General features: G+C 33.4%; 4 protein-coding genes across 4 annotated transcripts; 2 read left to right on the plus strand and 2 right to left on the minus strand.

Moving 5' to 3' along the window:
* Positions 1–638: 638 nt before the first annotated feature.
* Positions 639–3,971, minus strand: LOC110723197 (transcription factor RF2b-like). The gene is made up of 4 exons (XM_021902537.1): positions 2,839–3,971; positions 2,119–2,251; positions 1,766–1,850; positions 639–1,641 (listed from the first exon to the last, which is right to left on the minus strand). The coding sequence occupies exons 1-4, from the start codon at positions 3,255–3,257 to the stop codon at positions 959–961; spliced, it is 1,320 nt and encodes a 439-aa protein (XP_021758229.1). The 5' UTR covers positions 3,258–3,971; the 3' UTR covers positions 639–958.
* A 2,047-nt stretch (positions 3,972–6,018) lies between these two features.
* LOC110723199 (RING-H2 finger protein ATL73-like) lies at positions 6,019–8,240 on the plus strand. Its single transcript, XM_021902539.1, has one exon. It carries the CDS (start codon positions 7,094–7,096, stop codon positions 7,670–7,672), a length of 579 nt encoding a protein of 192 aa, XP_021758231.1. The 5' UTR covers positions 6,019–7,093; the 3' UTR covers positions 7,673–8,240.
* A 562-nt stretch (positions 8,241–8,802) lies between these two features.
* Positions 8,803–11,727, minus strand: LOC110723200 (probable chalcone--flavonone isomerase 3). The gene is made up of 5 exons (XM_021902540.1): positions 11,458–11,727; positions 10,540–10,620; positions 10,058–10,213; positions 9,710–9,933; positions 8,803–9,215 (listed from the first exon to the last, which is right to left on the minus strand). Coding segments are annotated over exons 1-5 (624 nt in total). The 5' UTR covers positions 11,459–11,727; the 3' UTR covers positions 8,803–9,053.
* A 5,914-nt stretch (positions 11,728–17,641) lies between these two features.
* LOC110722999 lies at positions 17,642–19,106 on the plus strand. Its single transcript, XM_021902271.1, has 2 exons — positions 17,642–18,086; positions 19,021–19,106. The coding sequence occupies exons 1-2, from the start codon at positions 17,642–17,644 to the stop codon at positions 19,104–19,106; spliced, it is 531 nt and encodes a 176-aa protein (XP_021757963.1).
* The last annotated feature ends 3,277 nt before the right edge of the window (positions 19,107–22,383 follow it).

Below are 22,383 nucleotides of genomic sequence, written 5' to 3' on the forward strand. Positions count from 1 at the left end.
TTAGCTTTCGAGTCAAGCTCACTCAAGTCGAGTTTTGACCGACAGCTCACGAGTTGTCTCGTCTCATAAACACCAGTATTCTTCATGATTTACTTTTCTATGTCTACCTAAGTGTACCCAAGGTACACGGTGCATTCAAGGTATTCTGAGCTTATATTTGATTGGTCCTAGCATTGAACAAGCAGCTAATAAATAATACATGATTCAACTGTCAAGAATAGTGGTAATTGACTAATTGGTGCCTCCTTTTTCCTCAAAATTACTCTTTCTACTGATTTCTCAGCTCTCTAGCATACTTCTTTGTAATATGAGGCTTTTATGTTACATTTTTATCAACTCTTGAATTTTGCATAATCGTATTCAACTATTGTAGAAAGCATAGATAGACTTAATATGACACTTTGAAAGGAGGGGCTGATGAGATTCAAACCCATGACCTTTGTGTTGCGTTGAATTCAGTACTACCATACTAAAGGACCAACTCAACGAAAAGCTTAAGTTCATGTTTGGTGTGAGTCGATTTTAAGTTTGGACGTGGAAATTAGACTTTTTTTTTGCATTTGAATGCATGTTATTCGTTGCTTTTAAAGTCCATGTTCATAAGTTTTAACTGTGACATACTTTTAAAGTTCATTTTCTTTTTTTTTTTTTTTTTTTTTTTGAAACAAAGTTCATTTTCATTTGTTATAGCCTTATATCATTTGAATTTGGCCGGAGGAAGCAAATAATCATTTGAATTACATGATAATACTATGTCTAATAATTTATTAAAAAAAAAACATTTACAGTTTAAATTGAAAAATGAACTATTTTGAAATTACATACAGAGAATATTTGGCATGGAAGAAGGCCAATTGAGCAAAGGCTAGCTAAAAAAGATTTTCGAAAGCAGAAAAAAAAATTATATGCTTTCTTCTATATCTTAATCAGCTAACAAAAACGAAGCAGGGGAATTAGATTAAAATGCTTTCATATTTTCATTGGCAATAATAGATGGACCTTCTACTTTCACATGATAAGAGTCTAAACCATTGATATTATCAAGACCTTGCCATTTGTTACTATGATCATTTATAGGCATTTGTCCAAGCATATGTGTTCGATTTGTTGTGTATACCTCTTGCTCGGGGCTTTGGCTGTTTGATTCAAACGCGTATGGTGAAATATTTCCAAGGGGTGAGTCCATTGCCTGAAGAGGGTAACTCATATTTGCTTCGTTTGTACAAAATTGTGGCATTATTCTTGGTTTAGATGACTCGAATGGAAGAAAACTGCCTCTATCAATTGGAAAATGTTGTTGTAATTTTGGTTGCTGAGCCATGTTATTGTACATGTTTGGTTCGATTTGTTCTGTTTGGTGTGAGTCTAGTGCTGGAGAAGGGCGGGATATGTTCATCTCAAAGGGTTGTAAACAGGACGATATTTTTGAGTTATGTGAGTCGATTTGATGAGGGCTCATGAGCATGTTTGAGTCGAATGGACAGGATGATTGCTGCTGCTGTTGGCGGTGTGGGTGTTGCTGCTGCTGCGTATGATGATGTGTGTTCTGTTGTGGCATAACGAAGGTGTCTGCAGTGTTTGAAGTGTCTCCAGTAGCAGCCTTAAGCCTGTCTAGTTCTTGCTTGAGCGCGTCATTCAAAGCTGTTTCACAAGGTACATGAGTCAGACTATACATATAACATCATGAAATGAAGCTGCTATATCCTTAAGATGCCTAATTCATTATTAGCATAGAATGATGACAGTAAACGGGGGTTACACGTACCATCACGTAATTGAGCCTGTTGTTCCATGGACTCTAATTGACGTCTGAGATCCATGTTCTCGTTTGTTAAACCAGTTGTATCTCTCTGAAGATGAGAAAACAAAATGCATAAAAATCTGGTTTTAGAACCAGTTAAAAAAGCAATTTTGATGAATTTTAACACAACATTCTACCACATTTTATTCTGACAAGAGAAAGAAATACGAGTTATTAAGCATGATTGTTGTTTTTACCTAAGCTTGTAAATGACAACTAACTAACTATCATCTTTGATGCACAAAATAAAACTCGTACAAAGTGTTATGTTTTCGTAAAGCTCAAGGAGATTCAGGGGAAACAATTTCTATACCAACCTTAAAAAGTGAGAGCTGTACAGAGAGTGCAGTTGCTTCAGTTTGTAAAGATTTGACTCTTTTCTCTAGCTCCTGCATATATCGAGCCTTTCGTTCTTTCGATCGAGCAGCAGACTGCCTATTAGCCAGAATCCTACATGAACATTTTCATTTTAAGTCTTACTTGTTACAAGTATTTGTCTATTATCCATACTAAGAAAATTACAATCATGTTCTAGCTAAGGTACACCAGGGAAATTTGTCAGAAATGAATTAAGAAGTAAGATTGCAAATAAAATTTCTTCCAAAAATCACCATCATGATCCCCTCCCACACCCACATTTCGAAATTCTCCTTGTTATAAACATCATCGGTCTAGAGAATTTTGAAGGCGGTTGATTCTAAAATAACTAAAATTTCATAAGGAACAAGTTTATAAACTCAATTAATTGAGGACAATTGACCTCAATTCTTCTAACAATAACATAGATCCTCCCCTGCACACATTACCTTTTTTTTTCCCCTAGAAAATCAAAATTGCTGGTATGTGACAGAGAATATACGATCAATATTATTATTATAAAAACTAAAAATAAAGGAAACATGCACTTTTGTTTTATACTACCTCCGCTAAATGTTATATGCAACTTTGAAATATTTTATGTCTCACAAATAATACCCTCAAAGTTGCACATAACATTTAACGGAGGTAGTAGATAAGATTATAAGAAAAGGGGTAACCTCTTAGCTCGTTTAGGATCAGCAATCCACAATTCAGCCAATTTATGAGGAGACATAGCCTTCTTAGCTTCACAAGAAGCAATCCCAGAATTATTATTAATATTGCTAATCTTGGTATAATCATTGTTATTATCATTGTCATTGTCATTATTACTCGTAATCCCTAAAAATTCTTCGACTAACATGCAATGTCTAAGCTTTTGATTATTATTATTGTTATTATGATGATCCTGAGGAGCATTATTGTTATGACAATTGATGGGATCATTTTGTTTATCGTCGAAATACTCGATTTTCTCCATATCCATATAAGTAGCCAAGAGATCATCAGCGTCATCACCTCCTTCCATGGAACCCCCCAAGCTAATTTCGTCAGGAATTCGTAAAAGGATCTCTGAGTGAACTCTCCGGTGGCCCATTACCAGAGAGACTACGCTAGCATTACCATTGACATTGACCTGGACATGTTGTAACTATATATGTGCCGCGATTATTTTATGTTTTTATTTTTTTGACCTCTTTTCCTCTCGAAAAAATTATTGGTGGTGGTGGTAATGATTGATGACGGGAGGATGGCGAATTCTCCCGTCGAAAAAATGGAGAGAGGGAGGAGAGATAGGAAAAGAGAAGGGAGAGGAGAGGAGAGGGACGTTAACATGAAATGTGTGGGCGGAGGAGCGATATTTTTGGAGGGAATTTTTGTGATGAGAGGTTCTTATATGAATGAATAGGGATTTTTGCGAAACATAAGCTTCTTCCCTCCAAAATTATGATTTTTTTTTTTACTTATTTAATTATTATTAGTAGTAATTACTTTCACTATATATATATATATTTTTTATTTGGATAAAGCGAGTAAGGAATTGAAAGTAAATGATATTAAAACACCATGCTCATCAAGGGTACACCTAATGCGAGTAGAGGTGAGTATGATCGAATATTCAAACCATAATTATTATTATGGGATTAGGTTTTCTTCAAAAAACTTAAAATGTTATTTATGAACCAAATTTATACACGAAGTGTAAATTTGGGAGTGAATCAAATATTAGATACTCGATATGATATCTAGATATAAAAAGTTATGCTTTAATTATTATATCATTTAGCTAACGTAATCTCAACTATTTAATTTGTTCAAATTATAAAGCTATCATAAAACAGTGTAGGAGTTCAGGTGTTGGATGTATAAAATTTAAATGGATAAAAATGGTAAAATTGTTTATTAATTAGATCTTTATGGGGTACCCATCAACTTTCAAAAGTGAATTATTATGGAATTGGATACTTGAACCATTAGAATTGTCTACCTTTCGAAACGAATTTTGGGATTTTCAGTTTTTCATACACTTTTGCTCAACCCTATTACAACTCATGCATACACTACTATATATAATAAGTTTTACGACATACATCCAAAATACAACTTTCATGGGCAAGATAGATTTTTGGACATCCAAAATTGGAATGGAACCAGTTCTGAAAGTAAATCAGATCTTGTGTACTGTTTCCAATTCCAAGTAATAAAGTTAAGAGCCAGTTACAAGACTTACAACCTAGTCAATTATGGTTCCCTTTATAATAGAATAGGGATCGGTTAGGGCCTATTCTGATTCATTAAAAAGAACTGAACTGAACTGAACTAATTATAGCTGAACTGAATATAGCTTAAATGAATTGTTTATGAAAAAAGAAAATTAGGATTAAACTGAACTAAACTGAACTGATTGTAACTGAACTGGATTGAACTGAAATTAAGCTGAAGAGAACAGGCCCTTAGGTGTTTAGTTACCCAAAAATTACCACTAATATAATTTTTAAAAATAAAAATGAAGGGAAAAAAAAAGTATTATGTTGAATATATATATATATATATATATATATATATATATATATATATATATATATATATATATATATATATAGTGAGATTGTGAGACCAAATGTTGTTACTCCGTATTAAGAACTAAAAATAAATGAATAAATTATAAAAGTCTGAAAAACGAATCAAAGTGGAATTAATTCATGTCTAATTGTGTCGAGTCATAACTACTCACACACCTAAGTTGCAATAAATTAGAAACATGTTCTTCATGCCACATATTGCATCATGCTTTTCATTCCAATTTCAACCCCCCAACCTAGCAAGCATAATGTCATGATGTGCCAAGCCCAGCCCCATGATTTAGATCGGCCTGTCTTTGTTAACTCTAACTGTACTCTCATTAAGACGAGCAAACTCCAAAATGTTACAGGAATTTCCAGTTGTCTATAATTCATTGGTGCTAATTTATATACATTGACGATAATACTAAGATTCTTAAACCATGAATGTGGTTTTTTCGCTCTTGCTACTTAGATGAATCATAAAGCAAAGACCAAGATGCCTAAAAACTAAGCATGAATGGTATTACTACTCCGTACTAAAAACTAAAAGTAAATGAATAAATTATAAAAGTCTGAACACGAATAGAAGTGGAATTAATTCATGTACGATATTGTGTCGGGTCAAAAGACTAATAACTACTCCTATACGGCTATACCTAAGTTGCAATAAATTAGGACATGTTCTTCATGCCACATATTGCATCATGCTTTTTATTCCAATTTCAACCCCCAACCTAGCAAGCATAATGTCATCATGTGTCAAGCCCAAGTTCCCAATTCCGATCCATGACTAAGATGGGCATGTCTTTGTTAACTCTAACTATACTGCCCTGTTTGGTAGTAAGCTTATTGGGGATATATTAGCTTATTTGACTAACTCTAGCTGATTGACTACTCAAACAAGCAAATACAAGTGTTTGGTAGTAAGCTTATTGAAAGAGCTTATTCCACTAAATAAGCTCTTTTTGAAAAAGCTCATTTTAGGAGCTTTTTCAATTAGCTTATTCATTAATTATTATGAAATGACACTTATAACCTCATTTAATTTAAAATCCTATCTGAACTACCTACCCCACAATTAGCTTATTGATCATTTCACATACTCAATCACCTTTAAGCTATCAGCTATTTACCAAACACTTTTATATAATCAGTTAATACAATAAGTTAGTCAAATCAGTTAATAGAATCAGCTATTCAAAACCAGCTAACTCAATCAGGTTCAACTTTCAGCTTTCTCCCAAACAGGGCCACTCTCTTTTTTTTTTTTTTTTTTTTTTTTTTTTGAAAAACTATACTCTCATTTAGACAAGCAAATAAACTCAAAAATTTAAATATGCAAGCATATAACCTAATCTTTTCCCTAATTCTAGGAATTTTTAGTTGTCTATAATTCATTGGTGCTAATTTATATATATTGACGATAATACAAAGATTCTTAAAGCATGAATGTGGTTTTTTTTAGTTCTTGCTACTTAGATGAATCATAAAGCAAAGACCAAGATGCCTAATGTTGGGAGTCAATAATCAAGTATGATAAAAATAATATGGCTTTATCCCAATATTTAGGGTCCAGCACATCCATTGGCTAATAGAGAATTAGCAAATATAGATACAATGATTATATAATTAAAAACAACACGCTTTATTTCATTTCATATTTTAATTGACATAATTACTAATTATTTTTTCTTTGAATAGATAATATAGATGACATAGCAGGATTATTTAACGCTACATATAAATATACTTATTTCAGTCTCGGTGGGTCATGTCTCTTGAAAGTGTTCAAGAGAGGAGGATAATGAGAAACTCTATCCTAAAGAACCAAAACCGGTCTTGAATTAGCCTACTAATTAACAAAGAATCGCTTTGCCAAAATTTGATTAAGTGATATTCTTAGTGTTAATCGTAGTTATCAAGTTAGAATCTCATGACAAGACATTGGGTACCTTTTCATTACTTGATACAACCCTCCTCCTTGTGATGCCACTACCACTTTTAGTGGATTAACAAGAAACATATCACATAACACCTTCCTAGAAATTGCCCCCCAAAAAATCACAAAAAAAATATTTGAAAAAAAAAAAAAAAATCCATAATTTCTTCCCAAGTTTGAAGCAATCTAAAAGTGTGAATGAATGAATTGTCTTCTCATGATTTTCCTCATATATCATCCGATTAACCACAAACACTATTCTCTTCTTTATTTCATTTCAACCAAATTAGATTTGACAATCATATCATTAGTCTCCTACTATACACAACACATATACACACTTCAATTTAATTGTCCTATATAATCCATCATCATCAAATAGTGTAGAAGTAGCTTAGCTAGCACAAGCTAAGAGCTAGCTAGCTAGCAATGGTGTGGCCTCGGCCGCCTCACCGCCACCTCCTCCATGAAGCAACACCACCCACCGCAACCTCACCACATAGCAACGAAGCCCATGTCACAAGAGCCAATGCCGGTATAGATGCTAACATGGTAGTCATCCTAGGAGTGTTACTTTTTGCCTTGTTATGTACCCTAGGGCTAAACTCACTTGTCCGGTGTGCCACCCATTGTTGCACCGGCCACCACCACCACCACCGGCAAGAGCTAGGTAACACGTACGTGGGGGCGATAAGTCAAGGGCTAAAGAGGAGCACCATAAGGCAAATCCCAACAACAATATATGATATAGCAACAAGTGTTATGATGTCAACAGATTGCATGATATGTCTAGGGGAGTTTATACAAGGGGAGAACGTAAAAGTGTTACCAAAATGCAAACATGGGTATCATAGTAAGTGTATTGATACATGGTTGCTTTCGCGTTCGACTTGTCCTACATGCCGGCAATCACTATCCGAATGGACGGGCAACGATGCCATTGTGGTGCCTATGGAAATTATTGGGAATCGTACCTCGAATCGTGAGGTACGTGGTGTTGATTGTTGAAGATGCTACACAAAGGCATTAGAGAATAAATTGTGTGGTTGTTAGGGAGATGATTGATGAGTGAGATGAGCTAAAGTTGTGAGAAACATCCATGTCAATGTACCTTTGAAGCACCACCTTTATTTTAAAAAAAAAAAAAAACCAAAAGAGAGGTATTTTGTAGATATGTAGTTATGTTGTAATGTATCACCATGTGTATATGTATGTGTTTAATACATGTGTATCCGTACCCTTTTTTCACGAGATACTACAAAGCTAGTTGCATATACAGGATCTCTTGGGACCGGGAGGAAAACTCTAACCATTTGAGGTATCTCTTACTCCCCTTTAATTTCGTACTTGGTATTATTATATGAGTCTTATGACTAGATGTGGCAAAATACATCGTTTTGATTGACTTTGTTGGGATTTGGTTTGGGTTGTACATTGGGTGTTTACTCTTTCAATAATTCTATTTGGTTTTCAATGATATTACTTCTAAGAGCATCTCCAATGGTTTAATTGTAAGGACTTGCTTGCAATATAAATAAAATTTCTAGCTACATACTTACCATTGGAGAACAAAAAATTGAGCACCATGCTAGCAATTGTAGCCCAAACAAGCTACATGCTTGATTGAAAAAGAGACAAATAAACTACACTTATATTATAATATGTGATAATTATTTATTTATTTATTAAAAATTTATTTTTTACAAACTAAAAAGTGTTGTAGCTTACAATTGGAACACTTTGTTGCTAAAAAGTGTTGTACCTTAAAAATTAATATAGAAAAGCAAGCTACAAAACATTGTAGTTTGCCATTGGAGATGCTCTAAAATTCCAATGTTATTCATACTAATTATTTGGGCTTTCTTTAACAAAAATTACTTTTTTGGGCTGGATCAGTAGATGAGGCCTTTTCAATTTGGGCCATTATTGGGCCAAGTTAATATAATTTTGCATGCAGTTTGATTTTGAAACAGACAATTTTGTTACATTATAAACAAGTACTCCCTCCATCCTTTTATTAGAGTCTCATTTCTCTTTATTATGTGAGTAATAAATGTTAGAAATGGGACTCTAATAAAAGGACAGAGGAAGTTTATTTCGTGTATATGTCATCAGATTTGTCTCAGACTACTTGTGAGTTCTGAGTAATGTCAATTTATTTCGTGTCTTTAACTGATGCAAATCCGACATACATGAGATGAGACGAGTTTTGCAAGAGCTGTTATTACCAAAGAGGACATTAATTATTATTAGTACATGAAACATAATGAATCAAAAGGAATCCCACCAAAACATACATTTGTTTCCACCAGTGTGCTAAACAGCACAAAGTTAATAAGGCACAAGTGCACAACATGATCACAAGAGACTACACCCATTTGCGCTACATTCATTTGGATAACTCGGCTGAGAGGTTGTTAGCCAAGCACTCGATGGTTGAAGGACTCACTGACCTGCTTCCGCCTAAGTACCATTTCTTGATCATCTCCGCCACATTCTTGTTCTCCACTGCTGTCTTCGTTTCTTCTTTCTCATCCGTTGTTATAGTGATCTGACATAAATAAACTCCGTATCAATACAACTCATAGACCTATCAAAAATTGGCTAAGCCCATACCTTGCCTAAGAAAGTCCAATCAACATGACAACATAGACTTGAAATTTTGAAAAACCATGAAAAATTAGTTTAAAAATCCACTTCAAATCGAAAATTGAGTTTCACACATAGTGGCATAAAAGAAAACCATTCCACCCTAAACGTAAATTTGATCCAAACCCGTAAATCCAACACAATGAAACTGGAACAAATTGTATTAAAATCTCGAAAGGCCATTAACATAGGTACAAAAAAAAACACTTCTAACTCGAATAGTTAGATTGATCCTGCAGATTAGTACAATAGATCAAATTGAGTTTTTTAGTGATACATCATAATGTAGGTCCTTTTCTTTCCTAGTAAAAGATATATTTGCACCAGTATTTAGCATATAATAATTGCTACTACCATTACTAATACGAGCAGCAAGTAATTAATTAAGAAGTATACCTCAGCAGTGCCTGAAGCAAAGAAGCTGAAAGTGAAGAAAGAGTTTTTCTTAAGGTATCTGGTAGGAAAAAACTCTGCAACCTTCTCAAGCGCGATTTCTTCCTCTTCTTCATACTTGTCGATAGCTGCCAATCGATCCCTTACTGCACCCTCCAGCTGTGTGCCTAATTGTGAAGCCTTAATCTCCTTGATCACGACCGCCTTAATAACTGTTTCGACAGGTGCTGTAAACAAAACACATATCATCCAAAGAATTAGCATAAAATTCTTCTGAACTTCAAACTGTCAAGTTACAAATCATGTATTTAAAACAGTTTGTTCTGTTACTATTTGTTCATGTCTTTTTACCTGCGGTAAGAGCATCAAAGAAATCATCATCCTCGGCGAGTTCTTTTCCTGATTTACCCTTCCATTTCTGCAAGTGTTGTACCACTTCTTTCTCCATGTACACTCCAATTGCTGTGAACTTTATTTGCAGAAAGTGGATTTCTAGCTCTGTGCACCCTGTTGTGTCCAAAACAGAATGTTCATATTTGCTTAAACTGATGCAAAACAGAATTAGATCATCTTAACAGATTGATAATATAATGCAGCTAATTACTGAAGTGTAATTAGGCTACACCACTAGGTGCACCTTCAGTCCCTTGGGTCTCGGCCCGGGTTCGATGAATTTCTTGTGGCTAATGTACACTTTGGACTTACCATAACAATGCAATAAATTAAATACTAGGAAATAATTTGATCTTCTTCAAAATATGTCTTCAATGATGATGCAATCAAGTTTGATTACAAAAAAGAAATAAAAAGCTTGATTAAATAGAATCACTTACCATAACCTAATAAAGGTAGTGATTTAGTCAATGTAAGTTCAGGAGCAAAAGCAATATCATCAACCATTACATCGTTTCCCACTGCATCATTAGTAAAAAAGCCAAATTAGTGATCACACAAAAAGAGGGTTTGATGTCTATATAAGCAATTGCAAGTTCTAGCCTTTTAGGTGCTTGGTTGGTGCCATATTGTTAAGGACACTTTGCTTACAATAGTCATTTTTTCCCCTTTTCATACACATAACTACATACCTTTTGCTCAAAAAAAAAAAAAAAAAAAAAAAACCTACATACTTGTTTTCTGAATTTAGTGTTAAAGGTACCAACTAATTCGTTTTTTAGAAAGTCACAAAAGAAAATGATCTAGAAAAGACTTGATCCAAATTTAGTATATATCACCCATGTACAAGAATATTAATTATACTATACTCGTATCATTTAAGCAATTAAACTAGCTGACACTATTCGTGTACTAAAAACTACTTATATTCGTTTTTTGTCGACCAAATGTCAATTTGGGGTATACAAACCCAACCTAATATAAATTAATTAGGACTAAATATGTGACAAATTTGAGCATTGAATGGTATAATTAATGATTGATTTAACTTAGAATTCTCTTTTCAACGTCTTATATGCAAATCTAAGATCACATGCAACTATATGTGAAAAAAATCATTGAAACAAAGTCATGCAACATGGACATCTTATACAATGACCAACTAACAATTTTACATGTCATATAACTTAAGAATAAGAAGAAGAAAAATATCACAGATGATGAACACGTTATACATATGGGCATGCATACATAGTATTAATCACATCATAAAAACATCAATGGAAACAACATAATCAATTAATCATACACAAATCTAATAAATTCGAGGGGAAAAAAAAAGGGATAAAACTACTTACTGATAATAGTAGAATAATTAAGAACAACTTCCAAAGCAGAGCTGATAAATGAGAGAGAAAACAGAGGATACAAGTGTAGTGCAAAGTGTATGAATGTTAGAAAATTAGTTGAGTTATAAATAAAAGTATACAAGGGTAGCTAACGATCAAAGGAAAAGTGGGTAGGTAAAGCTTAAGAGAGGTTGCTCTATTCTCTACGTTCTCAATTTCTAGTCAATAAATTTGTGTAGTTTTTTTTTTTATAAGTGTCCTTCTTTCTTGGTCTAGGTGGGAGCCACCGCCCGCCTGGCTCTATATTTTAAGCTTCATAAATCGCCCTTCTTTAATGACATTTTTATGCTGGTGGACCCTGATAATGCAGGGTCCATTTGTAACAGAAAGATCATGAGTTCGGTGTTTACCAATCGGGATATATACTTTCTCTGTTTTTTTAATGCATCAGTTTAAATATTTAATCGATATATTTATTAAGTCGTAACTTTAATCATTAATATATCGTATTACTTATTTTAATCTTGTTTAAATAATTATTGATAAGTAATAAAAACAGGGTATTATACAAAGTATAAGGGGATAAAATAGATGTCATCTATTTGAATGTCGTAAGAAGTACTTCCTATCTCTTATCTATAATATAATCTATTAAAAGGCGTACTAAAAACGTCTTTGTGCTTCATACATCACGCCACGTCACCTACTCCATTTCTTACATGCAAGAAGGATGGTTATTTAACCATCTAAACCAATTATCAACTATATTATAAACATGAAGATATATACAATTGATAATCACAAAATCTATAAAAAAAAAAAAAAAAAAAAAAAAAAAAAAAAAAAAAACACACTTTATGAATACCAAATACGTATAATCACATGGAGTAATTAAAGTAGTATCTCGATACAACGCCTGGGCTACACACTAGTTGCTTATTTAAATCTTGTTTCAATAATAATTGATAACTAATAAACAAGCGGCAAGAACATTATACAACGTATTTCACATGGACTTTGTCCATAATAATTATTATTTTCTAACCTTATACAAAATATTAAAAAAATAAAATAATGTTTGTCTCAAGAATTAACATTTGCGTGATGACAAAAGGCGTCCTTCATTATTTAATAATTAAATTAATCACAACATTTTCTTTTCTTGTAACTTATAATGTGATTGCTACATACGAGTATTAAAAAATTAAAGGGTGCATATTTTTACAAGTTAATTGGCATTATTAAATATTTAAATCTGAGAAATTAAAAGAAAATTAGAGATCAAAATTACATCTTTTTGAAGAATTGAACGATTTAACCCTAGATGTGTCATTATCAATTATGTTTGATTTGCTAAAAGCCTAAAACTATAAATATTGCGTTTATCTTACGTGTTCCTGGCCTCCTCCTTGTGTGTTTACATATGACGTGTAAAATGCAATACAAGAGAACGTAAAATTAATTATATTTTAAAATAACTAACCCTCACAAGTCACAACTCACAACGAAACACACATATTGACTTCTACTTTAAAATTATACTTCAATTTGGACTAGAAAATTAGAGCTGTCCGATTTGAATGATTCAGAAAATGTAGTTCCATAAAATAGAATTGAATTTTACTCCGTATTAATTTGTTGAATGTTATTACTCGTAGCATCCATGCTTGAAGCTTGTATACATAATTGAATCATTATTTTTTTGGCAAATATACATAATTAAGTCAAGCAGTTGAATAAATATTGAGTGACAAACCAAATATTAAAAGCATATATTTATTCAACTACCTTTCAAGAAAATTTGAAGATTGAAGACCATGCATGTAGTTAGCCCAAACAATTAATATCCACCATTCATTTTTTTATTTTTTTATTGGGGAAGAGATGTCCACCGTTGATTTTACCTAACTTCATTTTTTTAGGTAGTTTTACCTAACTTTTTTGCCATTTGTTTAACAAAATGTCAAACTTCAATTTAGAAAGATGAAAATAGAAGAGTTTTGAAACTACACTTTTTCCCCTTCTTTTTTTTTTTTGAAGGCCTTTCTCCTTTTTGGAAATCACAAGGGTCAAGTAATTTGTCATGCCACTTATAATTATTCTTATACATTCACTTTTTGGATGAATTTTCCTGTGAGTTTTCTATACAGCTTAAATTAGGGTTAAAAATCGACGTGATACTACACGTTATTTATGATGATAAAACTTTATATTTAATTTATATAACAAACTTTTTTTATTGTTAGGAAATTAGGGTGTAATTGTGTTTGAATAATGCGGAACAAGTCAATGAAATTAAGAACGAGAAAAGCAATAAAAAAGATAAACAAAGAACACAAGGATTTACGTGGTTCGGTCAAAATAGACCTACATCTACGGGTGGGGGATTCGAGAGCTTCTTCACTATAATGGAGAAAGAAACAAGAGAATAATATAAGGAGTCTTAAATCTAATGACTCAATAAGGTATGATCTAATTGATCAACTAAAGGGTCCTTTTATAACACAAGGAAACCTAATAAAACCCTAAGATTGTTCCCCAAGTATACTCAAATAGCCGTCATAGAAAAGATATAATTTTAGGAAATATTCCATAAATTATCCTAAAATAACCTAACTACTGAGCTATAGCTCGGCAGCTAGCTCATGCCTGCCGCAAGACCTCATAGGGCCGAGCTATAGCTCACTCGCATAGAGGTATAGCTCGCAGCCTCGTTGCAAATTTCCAGTTTCGTCAGGTTTTTGTAAAACGGTCATAACTTTCTCGTTTCTTATCGGAATTGGCATATGACCTATCGTTGGAAAGATCTTGAACCAAGCTATCACCTCCAACTTGAATCACCTAAATCAGTTGTAGTTTGAGAGATATAAGCGTTCAAAGTCAGCCCTACTAGATTTCGAGTCACAATTTAACATTTATGATGACTAATCATTGTTGATTAACTTGATTATGTTTTGTTAATATTACCAAAATAAGTTAAATTGCTACCCTTAACTACCCTCAGCGAATAAGAATATTCAATTTATTTTCCATAATCGCAAATATTATTTACAAATTATAATATAGTTACATCAAGAGTAGGGAATAGGATAAGTGAGGAATGTTGAAAAGAACTGGAAAAGGATGGCTGGATGGGTAGAGCTAGATATAAGTGTTGGGTAGGTACAAGTTCATGGAGTGTGAAATTATGAAGCCACGGTGGGTAAAAAATTAAATAAAAGTCTTATTTGTAATTTACACATGTTTATATGTTATAAAATATTTATTCGTAATAAAAAAATAATAAATAAATATTCAAGCTTAGTTGATTTTATCAACGTCTAATTATTAAAATAAGGTCTATTAAAAAAAAAATTAGAGCAAGGGCAAGTTTGTTTCGATTTATTGAAAACAACTAAACAAAACTGATTGGGGATAAAATGAACTGAATAGAGCTAAAATAAATTGTTTATGAAAGAAGAAAATTAGGAACTGAACTGATTGGAGCTGAACATAACTGATTGGAGTTGAACTGAACTGAAATTAAGCTGAACTGAGCTGAATTGAACTTATTATAGCTGAGCTGAACTAAACCAAACTGAACTGAATATTTTATAAGAGAAGGAATTTAGGAGCTGAATTGAACTGAAAATAATCATATGAGAACATACTTTAAGTCTTTTATGTGGCTAGCCACACGGTGTGGTCACATTGGTTTACAAGAATAATCTTTATTTATATATATGAGTAACCCCACTTTTTCATAAGAGTAACTCCATTTTGTCTAATTAATAAACTCAAAGCACTATATGAGTAATATTAACTAGTTTAGAAACAAGTAACCCTCATTTGTTCATTCAAGTCACTCCTATTCTTTTCTTTTAAAAAATCAAAGAATGAATCTATATATTTAAGAGAGTAACGTCTTTTTCTCATTTAAGTAACCCACATACATTAAGGTTACATCATTTGCTCGTCATCGTGAAGTCCATAACCACCTAATTTTTTAATTAATTGTCTTATATGTGAAGTGACAGCTAGCCACATATAAGAATTTGTGAAAAATCTAATAAAATAAGGGTAATCAAGAACTCAAGATAAATATAAGAATTTGTGAAAAATCTAATAAAATTTGTTATGAGACATTATTATTGTAACCTTAGAAACAAAAAACTTAAAAGAAAATAAAGATTGGAGCTTTCAACAAGGGATGTCAGTGGGACGGGTCAAGTAGGAGACCCACCCCATCCCCGCCCCGGTGGGGCGGGGATAGGGATAAAATCATACCCGCCATGGGTGATGGGGCGGGGGTGGATTTTACATTGTACCCGCCCCATCCCCGCCCCGCTCCACCCGCTCCACTTCGTACCCGCCTTATCCCCACCTCATACCCACATCTATATATTTTATAAAATAAAATTATATACTTTATACTATTTTATATACTACCTCCATTCCAAATTACTCGCAACTTTGGAATATTTTATATCTCACAAATAATACCCTTAAGTTGCGAGTAATTTGGACCAGATGTAGTATTAAAAAAAATATGTAAAATAAAATAGTAGATATAATAATTTGTAATACACTAATTTTATAACTAAAAAAAGTGTCTAATATTAATAATAATTTTATTTGTTGTAATTTATACATAGTATTAAATATGTTGGATTGTGTATGGGGAGGTGGGTCTTAGGTGGGGATTAGGCGGGTTTTAGGTGGGGATGGATATCCAAGTGGGGGTGGGGCGGGGATGATTTTGGAATTGTACCCGCCGGGGCGGGGATGGGGATGAATTTTGGACCGCCGCGGGGATGGGGACGGGGATGGGGATGAAAATTTTAGGTGGGGGTGGGAAGGCCAACATCCGCCCCGACCCGCCCCATTAACATCCCTACTTTCAACTGGTGAAATCCGATGGAATGGAGGCTAGAGTTTAGGAGAGAAAAGAGAGAGAGAAGAGGCTAGGGTTTTTTTTATTGATAGCTTAATTACTTTTTGATACTCCCTCCACTTGATTATTGGGTCATATAAAAGCATTTTAGTCCCAATTTAGTATTCTGGACATAGCTTCCTCATTATTCATCGGAATTGGGCTTATAATATATAACAATGGAAAGCTTTTTTTGATCCCAATCCAACTATAACCCTTATCATGGACCAAACTAAATTGGACTGGACATTTTTCATAAATAGAGTAAGAAAAAATATTTTCGAAAACAAAAGATGTTCTTTGACTTCTTTCATATTACTAATTTCTACCGTTTAAATCTTAATTATATTAAACTGAAATTATTTTTGTTAAATATCGGATTACTCTTTATCATGTACTCCATATATTGAGCAAAAGTGAGTTAAATACCAATAACATGAATTCCACTCTATCTCCATTATAATTGGGCTAAAGTTGGGCCAAATGATTGGGCTGTCAAACAATTCAACAAAGTCGGCGCAAATAACTTTTTAAGGATATTAATTTACCACGAGAAGAAGAAACTTCGACGCAAGCAAAAGGCCGCGTATAAGTTACAACCAACGTATGGCTCAACCTCAATCAATCTCACCATAAGTTTACGCGCGCTTAACATACATCCACCACGTGCCCTCCTCAACCCACCAATCACTCTTCCTACGTGGCACTAATTATCTCACCCCTTTTTTCTCTCTCCTGCCACGCTGTCATTCATTATTCCGTTATTATCCTACGTGGCTATTTTAATTTCCTGACGTGGCAATTTTGGCACACAAAAAACTCGCGCCTTGCAACAATCCCACCTTCCTTCAAACTCTTCCTTCCAAAATAAATTCCTAAAATCAGATCTATTTATTTATATATTTTATCTTATTATTATCTTCGAAAATATAAACCCAGGAATTTTCTCTCTCATCAAATTCTAACCCAATTCAAAAATCTAACATTCACCCACTTTATATTTCTTGATTTTAACCCTACCCATCTCATCAATTTCCGACTTTGATTTAATTCTTGCTGATTTTTTTTCTGGGTATTTTCTTGATATTTTCTGGGATTTTTGAATTTATCGGAGTTTTTTTTTCGAAGATGGCTTGTTTGGGTCTCCATTCAGCGGGAGAAATAACGATTCGAGGGCACAGAGTTGGGGACTGGGTCAACAAGTTACCGAATCATACTCTGAACAATCAAGTTCGGGTTACGAGCACGACACGATACGATACGACACAAAAGAATAAGACAATGACAGTGAAGTGTTCTACGGCGGCGTTGACGGCGGTTGAGGTGGCAAGAGGGCAAGAAAGTGGGTCCCACATGAGAGGGGGAGAGCCGGAGAAATTCGACCGTTGGATTAGAGAATCAGTGGGTGAGATTGTAAAGAATTTACGAGAAGCGCCCTTGTTCGTACACGTGTACGGTGGAGGAGGACCCGACAGTAGGCTAAAAACAGAGAGAGCGGTTGCAGAGGATTGGAGTGACTTGAAGGGTAAATGGGTAAAAGGGGAGGAGCCCTCTCCTGAGGGGATCATACTCGTGGAAGAGTTAAAAGAGGACAATTTGGGTATTTTCGAACAAGTCGAGGGGCGAAACGGGGATTGCGAAAAGGCATGGGGGGTGTTGATTCAGGGCAAAGGGGAAGATGGGGGTGTTGCTTGTTACTTGTTGAAGACTAGTAGGGTTGGGTGTGGTAATTTGGGGGTGTTTTGCACACATTATTGTTTGGTTAAGGTTCAAAGTTTTAGGGAAACGGCTCGGTCACAACTTACGAGTTGTTGGTTGGTATAATGTCGATTATTATTAGTATAGTATGGGCGAGGTTGGATTTCTTGAAATTGAATTGTGAAAATTATGATAATGTTCAAGAGATTTGGTTGTTTTAAGATGTACAAATCAATTTATAATATAGTTTATGATTTTAGAACAATTTGAAGCATTGTTGCTTGATTCACTCTATTGTACAAAGATTTGATTTAGTTTGATGATTGAAGCAATGTGATTCTACAATTTGCACATGATTATTATCAACTTGTTTGTGAATTGTTTATTTCTATGGAATTTCTTGGTTGATGAAACTCAAATTCTTTGCTAACTTGTGTGTGGTGTATCTAAAATTGGGTATCATTCACACACCACATGTGAAAATATGTTGTTTAGATATTTTTGTTATTTAATAGTGCGTAATAACTATTACGACCACATTTTTTTTGTTGCGAAATATTGCATTTGACATTAAATATAATGATCATATTTTATTGTTGAGAAATAGTCTTATTGCATTAGAAAATTCTTCTCATAAAGTCACATGGAGGAAAAGAAACTCATGCGCGATTGGTCTTGAAGAAACTAGACTAATAATATACATGATAAAAACTTGAATAAGAATAATTTTGATAAATAAACTCTATAAAATAATTTATGTGAAATCCAATTATAAAAAGATTTGTTTCAATGTATAATTTAAAAATATCAACTTTATATTGGCACATGTAGCAATTTTTATAATTATGGACTACTCCATAGGTAATATACTAATATTGATGTTCGAATATGTTAAATTAGGATATAATCTCTATTGAGTCAACTATGCGATATTATTAACCTAATCATATCTTCAATGGCAGTGTCAAATGTCAATTGTAAAATTCTTGTATACAGTTATACAATGGTTAATGGTACTCAAATTGTAATTGCAAGCAGGCTTGGATGACATATCCATGATAAATTTTCAAAATAACTCCAACCGCTAATGTTGCCTTCACCCAATATAATGTTTGTTTTGCTTAGGCAAAACAAGGGAGCCTCTTCCAAGAAATTACTTGTATAAAAGAAGTTGTTCACTTAAAGAAAAGATAATAAATATATGAATAAATAAATAATTTAGTGATATATTATTAGTTATTACGAAATCATTGTTGATTTGGAGAAGATACCGGGATGTTAATATGTAATACTAAATATTATACGTGCTTAGTTGCAACCTAATTGAATTCATCCAAAATCTAGTATACGAGTAATAACGTTGTTATTTTTATTGGTGACGGTGTTCAATAGCAAATTTACCAATTTTTCTCCGTTTATAATACTGATTTATATATATGCTTTTATAGCTTTGTCATTTTTAATAAAATATATACTACAAATTAAATTATGTTTATTAAGGAGATAAACTTGTTTATTCTCCACAAGATTATACTAGCCTTGTGCATGTTATTTCACTTCATCTTGTAATAAGTACTTCGTATAATGCTTCCTCCAATCTTACAAGATGAAGTGGAATAAAATGCATGGGGCTAGTGTAATCTTGTCCTCGGATTATATCTTTGGCGGTAGCATAACTAATGTGTAAGTAAGCCAAAAAAAAAAAAAAGAACAACAATAAATAGAGGGAAAAATACACTTTAATAATCCCAACTTTGCTCAATTTACTTTAAATAATCCCAACTTTCGATTATTCTGCAATGATCACAACTTTCATATATATTTTCTTTTTTCAATCCGGATTACCGGTTACCTGAAGAAAGGGTTGATATTTAAAAAAAAAAAAAAAAAAAACTATATGTCACATGTCGCTTTCTAATTGGTTCAGTAAATAAATTTAAATTAATAAAATTAAAAATAAAAATAAAAAAAAAAACCCAAAGACCACCAGCCATCCAACGTCGGTGGCCGCACTTCGCCAACCGGCAAGATCCACAGCCAAGCCATCGCCAACGAAACCTTGCCACCACAAACCCCAGCCACCACAAACTCCCACCACCCACGAATCCCGACCACCCACGAAATGCCGATCTCTTTCACGAAACCCACCAACCCCGAAATCCAGACTAACCCACGAAACCCAAACCACCCACAAACTCCGATCTCCCACGAACCCCGACCACCCACAAAACCCAAACCACTTTTTCGACCTACCGGAAACCATCCCCTCACCGAAAACCCTCTCGTCACTCCGCTTGATTGCGATTTCTGACGATTATAGGAGAGAGAAAGGGTTGCATTTTTGTGTTTCGGGGATGGGGGAAGTGATTTCAAGGGTCAAGGTTGGTTTTACAGGTGGTTTCGGGGGTTGGGGGAGGGGATAGGGACGGTTTCAGGGATATGGGCTTTGGTTATGGTGGTTTTGGGTTTTATGGGCGGAGGTTTCGACGCTAGAGTTTTGGCTATGGCTGGTTTAGGGGGTGGGGAGAGGAAGAGCCGAAGAGGGGGCCGGTTTTGCGGGGTTAAGGCAGTTTCTGGGGAGTTTTTGGTGGCTAGGTCAAGGGAGGCGCTGGTTCGAGCTGAGGTTGGTTGTGGATGGAAGTGGCCACCGCCAGTGGTTGTGGGCTGGTGGTGGCTGGTTTTAATTTGTTTTTTTTCTTTTTTTTTTATTGATTTTTCTTTAATTTTTTTTTTGGACCACTTACGGCTTAACACGTGTCAAGTGGCCTAGAATATTAGGTCATTCACTTTTTTGACCGGTTTGGGACTGAAGAAAGAAAACACATATGAAAGTTAGGATCATTGCGAATAATCGAAAGTTGAGATTATTTAAAGTAAATTGAGAAAAATTGGGATTTATTAAAGTGTATTTTTCCTAAATAGAGGGAGTATATTATGCAATAGTTATATGATTATTGTTCTTATTAATTGGAGGACTTTAGTAACTAGACACAACAAAATATTTGATGAATAATTTTTTTTTATATATATAATAAATGGTTACAATGAGTATAAGTTAAATTATTGACATACATTTTTTTTAATTATTGAAATATTAGGTATATGTTGTAGAAAAACATTAAAAAAAGGAGCGTATAAAATAAATTACGGAAAATAATACGAGTAATAAAAAAAGGAACAAAAATGAGTATAAGAGATGGAATGAATTATTTTCCACAAATGTTTGTTTTCTTCACCTTATTTTCATTTATCTAATTTTAGGAAAAATAAGCTTAGGTAAGTTCAAAATAAATAAGTTTTCACATGTTCATATATTTCATTTAAGGCTAAGCTACCTATGTTTATTAGTTTGCAACTAAAATACATTCTTATAAGGTCTAATAGTTTTGATAATTTTGAATAAGTTCAAATACTATAATAGTGAAATGATTATTTGGAAACGAAGGAAGTAGATGATATTGCAAGTTTTGCAACAAGAGTTAAGGTGGATTGGGCTATATATTTCTTCAATGATTTTTTTTCTTAAACATATTTATTCAATAATTTAATTATACATCATCTGATCTATTTTTTATTAGTCGCAAGGTATGTGACTTTATTTTGTAAATTAAATGTTATTTGACCATGAGTGACCCTTAAATTTTTTACGTTAATTATGTTTGAGACTCTTGAAAAATTGTTGGTAATGAAAATGCGCAATGCATTTGGCTACAAATAAGAAAATCCCAAAATTCTATTATTCTTGCAACATTCATTGAGATGATGAATCATCAATTTTTGAGTATTTAAATTAAACAATGAGCAAAAATTATAATTATTTCAAGGTAAAGTATTGTGTAGAACGAACTAACGATAATGTTCGCCCACATAAATTATAATCACCTTTGACAACACCATCACTTGGCGCTAACTCGACCTATCCTACCTTTCTCCTCCTCGATCATTCATATACCTCCGAAGGGTCGTTTATGGCGCATCGTTATCTGAAAAAAGGTAACACTGCCACTGAAAATCCCATCATTTTAACCTGACTCGTCGGAGAATTAACCGTCATTTTAACCTAATATCTTACGGTTTGACTCACTTACTATTCCCTTTCTGATAAAATTTACAATTATCAACTTTTTAAAAAAATTTACTTATACATAGCCAAAGTTATTAATGGTCAAAGATGTTCATTGGAGACCATACAAATACAAAGTGAGTGATACTTGTAGGAACGGAGGGAGTATGTTAATATTAGATACTCCATATTGAAATGTTACAAATTCTTAAATAGACCTGGTTCACACTAATTTATTGCGGATCACTAACATTAGAGAAAC

This window comes from Chenopodium quinoa, unplaced genomic scaffold, assembly GCF_001683475.1.
Source record: "Chenopodium quinoa cultivar QQ74 unplaced genomic scaffold, ASM168347v1, whole genome shotgun sequence".
NCBI lineage: Eukaryota > Viridiplantae > Streptophyta > Magnoliopsida > Caryophyllales > Amaranthaceae > Chenopodium > Chenopodium quinoa.